Source organism: Octopus bimaculoides, chromosome 5 (assembly GCF_001194135.2).
Source record: "Octopus bimaculoides isolate UCB-OBI-ISO-001 chromosome 5, ASM119413v2, whole genome shotgun sequence".
NCBI lineage: Eukaryota > Metazoa > Mollusca > Cephalopoda > Octopoda > Octopodidae > Octopus > Octopus bimaculoides.
Genome location: NC_068985.1, coordinates 127156477 through 127163174, shown reverse-complemented (window position 1 = coordinate 127163174; position 6698 = coordinate 127156477). Strand labels below are relative to the sequence as shown.

General features: G+C 38.1%; 2 protein-coding genes across 3 annotated transcripts in view; one reads left to right on the top strand and one right to left on the bottom strand.

Moving 5' to 3' along the window:
* Positions 1 to 6698, bottom strand: part of LOC106871245 (peptidyl-prolyl cis-trans isomerase-like 1) — an 82051-nt gene that overhangs the window by 20321 nt on the left and 55032 nt on the right. The window lies entirely within an intron of this gene.
* Positions 1796 to 6698, top strand: part of LOC106871247 (uncharacterized) — a 54441-nt gene continuing 49538 nt past the window's right edge. The window contains exon 1 of the mRNA XM_014917600.2: positions 1796 to 2138. Coding sequence (XP_014773086.1) covers positions 2102 to 2138 — 37 coding nt within the window. The 5' untranslated portion in view covers positions 1796 to 2101. The remainder of the gene's footprint in view (positions 2139 to 6698) is intronic.

The following is a 6698-nucleotide window of genomic DNA, read 5'->3' as shown; positions in this document are numbered from 1 at the left end:
AAAAAAAAAAAAAAAATGTGGTCACGTGGCTATGTTTCTAGTCTGATCTCTTGATGACTCTAATTTTAATAATTCAAGAATTTATTTTGCATGATATTTTACAAACCCATTCATGCTACTAACCACTTTGAGTTATTTCTCTTAGTTAATTTTTCTTTAAATTATGCAAATGACCTAAGTCATAAATGTTTTCTATTCTGTTTTGTATTATTAGCTTGTTCCGAAAATAATGGCTGATTTCAGAAACATAATTTTATTCTGGAAAAATTAACAATAGAAATATTTTGATTAGTCAAAGTATGAGCCATGAATATCTATGCATCTCTGCCATCGATCAACAAGAATATTTATGCCTCATTGATAAAAACTTATTGGCGTTGATGCTAAGAAATCTTTGAAAGCTGATTCCACCTCTGGTTTGGACCTGAAGATTTTATCGCTTAAAAACGTGTTTAAATGCTTAAAAAAAATGGTAGTCAGTGAGTGAAAGATCAGGAGAATATGGAGGATATGATAAAGTCTCGTATCCTATGTCTGTGAGTTTCTGCAGTATCATTCTTGCAACATGTGGCTTTGCATTATCATAGAGCAGAATTGGGCCAAGCCAATTCACCAATGCAGAGAGCATGCATTTCAACGAGTTCATTGCAGTAAACCTCTGCTGTAATGCTCTGATTGGCTTCCAGAAAGCTGTAATGGACAGCACCAATTGCAGACCACCAGACAGTCACCATAATCTTTTGCTGATGCAACTTCGGCTTTGGGAAGTGTTTGGGGGATTCATCATGATCAAGCCATTTACCTGATTGTTTAAGGGTCATCATAAAGAATTCACTTTTCGTCACAAGTGACTATTCGGCCAAGAAAAGGATCATTGGTGTTTCACAGAAAGAGCATCAATCAAAACGCCGAACTTTTTGATTTTCACTGAGCTCATGCATTTTCCTCTTACCAATCTTCTGCAGATTGCATGAGACCGTTGCAATACTGACACCAAGTACTTGAGATATTTCTCTGACACTTTGACATGGGTTTCATTCAACAATTGCTTTCAATTGTTCATTGTCAAGACTGCATGACCGTCGGTGGTGGTGGAGGTGGTGGTGGTGGTGGAGGTGGTGCTGATGGCTATCAGGCAGCTGTTGTTGTTGTTGCTGTCATCATCACCATGAAGATGGTGGTGATAGTGGTGGTGATGGTGGTATTGGTGAGGGTGACGGTGGTGGTAGTGGTGGATGTTACTTTCTTGTGAACAGGTGAGAGGTCAGTGTAGCTAGTGACCGCAGTACCAGTGGCTTGTTGCATGGCCGGTTGTCTTGTAGCACGCATTTCCGAAAAACCACGAAACAGAAACCACAGAATAAAGAAAGCATAGAATAAAGGATGAATTGTAGCATCCTAGAAACTTATTATTTATACTGTTACTGCTGCTGCTGCTGCCCACCACTACTATTATCTCTTCCTCCACCACCACCACCACCACCACCACCACCACCACTGTCATCACCACTACTGCCACCACAACTATTACCACTACCACTACCATCATCTCCACCCCCACTGCCAATACAATTATTACCACCACCACCACCACCATAACAACAATAACCACTACTACTACTACTGCTGCTGCTGACGATGATGATGATGATGTTGATGATGATTTCATTTATTTGCCACAAGAGCAAATAATAATAATAATAATAATAGCAATAAGCTGTAAACTCATTATACACCAATTCATATTTATTGTCTCTGATTCTAGCCTCACACCTCTCCTCTTGTCATCTCATTCATGCTTCTGAAATTTTCTTGCCCCTCCTTATATCCTGTGCTCCGTCTGGCAATCGTTGTTTAATACTATTTCATTTGTGCTCATTTATTTAAAGAACAACAAAAACAGTAAAGGAAATATTTTCCAAATGTCCAGACACAAACACACACATATATATATACGTACACATAAATAGATAACTATTATTTCAGAGAGAGAGAGAGAGAGAGAGAGAGAGAGAGATACATACATACATATATTTTATATATACATTTATTTGCTGATCAACAGATAGTCTTCATAAATATACTGAACCAATATAACGGAATGAGTTCTTTTAAAAACAACTCTATAATACATCCCGGTGAGTTAACTTTTAATTTAAATGTGCTTGCTACTTTTATTATCATTAATATTATTACAATTATTATCATTAATATTAAGGCAGCGAACTGACAGAATCGTTAGCATGACATGCCAAATGCTTAGCAGCATTTTGTCGGTCTTTATGTTCTGAGTCCAAATTCCTCTGTGGTTAACTTTGCTTTTTGTGCTTTTGGGGTGGATAAAATAAGTACCAGTTGAGTTCTGGAGTCAATGCAATTGATTTACTCCCTCCCTCAAATTACTATCCTCATGCCAAAATATGAAATCATTATTATTATTTGTAGTATTATTATTAAGGCAGTGAGCTGGCAAAATCGTTAGCATGCTGGGCGAAATGCTTAGAAACATTTCTTTTGTCTTTGTGTTCTGCATCCAAATTCTGCTGAGGTCGACTTTGCCTTTCATCCTTTCAGGTTTGATAAATTAAGTACCAGTGAAACACTGGGGTTGATGCAATTGACTCGTCCCTTCCCCCAAAATTCCAGTCCTTGTGCCTTATAGTGGAAAAGATTATTATTATTGAGTTGACAAAATCATTAACATACTGGACAGAATGCTTAGCAGCATTTCTTCTGGCTTTATGTTCTGAGTTCAAAGTCCACCAAGGTCGAATTTGCCTTTCATCCTTTCAGGGTCAATAAAATAAGTACCAGTCAAACACAAGATTCACAAGGATAGTATTCCATTAAGACCTATAGTGAGCTGTAGAGGTTCAGCATGTCATCTACTGAGCCGCTTCCTTGTGGATATAATCAGTCCATTAGCAGGAAAGTCAACATCGTATGTGAAGAATTCCCCCCACTTCGCAGAATTGACCAAGGATACCCCAATTGAATCCAACCAGATGGTGAGTCTATATGTGATAAGTCTGTTCACCAAAGTCCCAACTGGTGAAGCACTATCGGTGATTCAAGGAAAACTAGTGACAGACATCCATCAAAAAGAACGCACTAGTATACCAATAAGAAAATTGATGGAAATGTTGACCTTCTGTGTAGAAACTACCTACTTTAGAATGGACACTAATATATATCGACAAGAGGAGGGTTTAGCTATGGGTTCACCATTACCACCGGTAATAGTGAATATATACATGGAATACTTTGAGAATTTGGCTTTAGGATCAACACCACTAAAACCAACACTATGGCTGCGATATGTTGATGACACCTTTATACTCTGGCCCCACCAGGAAGATGTCCAAGTGCTGTTAGATCATGTGAATTCAATAAAGCCATCCATACAGTTCACAATGGAAAAGGAAACAGACAATCAGTTGGCATTCCTGGACGTATTAATAACACGCACCAAGTATGGATTCAGGACATCTGTATACCACAAGCTGACCTGTTAACGATCTGTTAAGCAACAACTATCTCAAAAGTATACTATCCACTCCAATTAGGAAGAAGAGAGGGGATGAGGCCAAAAAACTGTCCACAATCTGTCTACCCTATTTGAAAGGCCTCTCCGTAAAGATACAAAAGATATGTGGCTCATAAGACATCAGGGCAGTATTCAAGAGTAATACAACACTTCACAAATATCTTCTTCGAGTAAAACCACCAATAGAAGAGAATATGACCAAAGACTGCGTGTACTCTATCACATGCATCTGTGGTAGGTTATACAAAGGCGAAACATGCCGCCCCCTCAAAATAAGGGTAGATGAACATCGCAAAGCTGTGACTCGAGGAGATATTGATGAATTGGATATAGTTGATCATGTATGGGAAAATGGAGACCACCTCCCCCTGTGGGATGAAGGTAAAATAATAGACAGAAAACACCAGATTCCGAGCAGTCACCTGATTAATAATAATAATGAAAATAATAATAATAATAATAATAATAATAATAATAATAACATCGAAAAATACCTTAGGAATGAGAACCCAAGACACCTGAAGAAGGCTGGGGGGTATATCAGCCAAAACTTTGTGTTAACAACAAACAAGATGAGGACAAATATCTGTCGAATGTAAATAATGTAAATAATTCCTCATCTCTTAAATATAGAACTGCACATGACAGATATTGTGCAGCCAGCAGCAATGCCAAACACCAATTGGTGCCAATTTGTTGTAAAATCTCCAGCTGTAAACCTCATCTCGAAACTGGATCCCAAAGATTCTGGCCTTTTGAACAGATTCATCAACATATCCATTACTCTGTAAATATGTCACTGTTCTTGCTTTCCACATTCAATAAGGATATCGCCGTCGGCACGTATATGCTTTCTGTCTTGCACCAATCCTCTATTAGAGTCTCTTCATGTCACAGCTGTCGGAGGAGGACAAAGAGCTTCTTTCACAAACGATTGCAATATTTGTATACTTTATATGAGACACCATCACCTCCTGGGACACTCTTTGCTCTAGCTTTTCTCACGAAATCATTGACCTCTTTCTCCCTAATGTCCCCAATTTGAAATTTGATATCAGGTTCTAAGAGATTCTTTAACCCATTTAGAGGTGGCAGTGGCTGGTTACGGTGTGGATCACTGTAGGTTTCTTTGATAAGAGCATCCAGTTCTTCTTTTGTGCACGATAAAGTGCCACTCTTCAGTTCAGTGAACAGCTTCTTAGTAACTCCATACAGGTCCTTCAGAAACTGTCCCCGAGATCCTTTTATTTTCCTTTCGTCGTTCATATCGGCAGATATGTCATTGCACAAATCAACATTTTCTTTTTAAATTATCGTACAGCAGCACAAAGCCAGGTTTTTTGTCTTCCACGGCACATTTCCATCGCTTTCTTAGGCTAGTCTTTTTCTTCCTCAACTATTTCATTTTCTTGATCCTCCTGCTTGATCCATACTTTCCTTTCGCTTATCCGATACTATCTTTCACTCCAAATAATTCCTTTGTTGTATCGGATACTGAGCTTGTTAACTTGCTCAATTTCTCCACTGTAGATCTTGTCATTTTATAAAGAGCCTGACATACCTTGTTTTCAAACTCCTTATATTTCCCTTTCTCATTAGCAGTAGGCCACAGAACCCTCGGTTTCCTTCGAGTGAGACCTTTGCTGTAGCATTTATTGATCCACTGTGGTTTGAGTCTGGGGATGATTTGCCATGTGTTTTATGACCAGATGATCCACACTGCTCTGTCCTCTTTTTCCAAGCCTTTCCCTGATGATCTTCAAGTCTCTCTCGGTTACAAAGGTCCTACTTTGGTTTTTTGCTTTGTAATCTCTTGAGTTTAGAGAACCAGAAAATATACATTTTAAACATCTGGGGGAAAACTTCCAAAAATGATAAATTCCCACTCTGGGCACAATGTGCTGTGGTCAATGTAATAAACTAGTCCCCACCCCAAAATTTCAGGCCTTGTGCCTGTAGTAGAAAGGATTATTATTATTATTTTCATCATCATCATCATCATCAAAAAGTATTTGGCCTAGGATGGTGGATTTGTAGAATACTGTCTTGCAGTATTTTGTCTAACCCTGAGCTGAAAGTGTACCAAGATCAACTTTACCTTCCATCCCTTCAGAGTCAATAAGTATCAGTCAAGTACTTGAGTTAATGGTATCAACTAATTTCATCCACTCAAAATCGCTGGCCTTGATAATGATAATTATTATTCCTTCAAACTTTGCTTTTGTTACATTTATTCAAACCCCAAAGAATCCCTCTCAACACATGGCTATGATGGCTCCTCAACGACTCCTCATGATCAGAGATGCACATATCGTCAGCCAATAAGTGGCTAACAATATGTGATTAAGTGGTTAAGATGAAGTAACTGACGAGCAAATTTGTGGTATTGAGTAGAATAATTGCTATAACGATATTTCTACTTCAACAACTCAGCACTTAAGTTTCAAAACATTGATGTCCAGGTCATAAAAGCAAAGTTTGAAGGGAATGGTAGTCATTTCCTAGATAGTGATTTCTAGGTAGAAGTAAATAGGAAATAACTCTAAGTAACCAAAGACAAAAAAAAATTAGATTTTTGTTACAGTGTTATGTATTTTACACAGTTATGTTACAATTTTTTGTGCCAGTTTTGTCATATCTTTAGCCTTTGTACTGTTTCTATGCTAGTTTCTTACATTCTGATTTTAAATAGGCTACTATCTTCTATTTCACCATATAATTGACATGGTGATGATATCATCTCCTCATTTACAAGTCTTCTGAATGAATGTAGCTTTACAGCCTATTCTTAGGTCATCATAACAATGCCATCCACAGTCTTCAAAAGATCCATTTTCCTTAACCTATCCCAAGTCTGACTGTTTCTAAATATGAGTCATTTAAGAAAACTCCACATATTTTTTCCATTCAATTTCCAATTTCCTGCTTTTTATGGTATCTTCTTTCTCTTTTTTTAGTATTCATCATCATCATCATCATCATCGTTTAACGTCCGCTTTCCATGCTAGCATGGGTTGGACGATTTGACTGAGGACTGGTGAAACCGGATGGCAACACCAGGCTCCAGTCCGATTTGGCAGAGTTTCTACAGCTGGATGCCCTTCCTAACGCCAACCACTCAGAGAGTGTAGTGGGTGCTTTTACGTGTCAC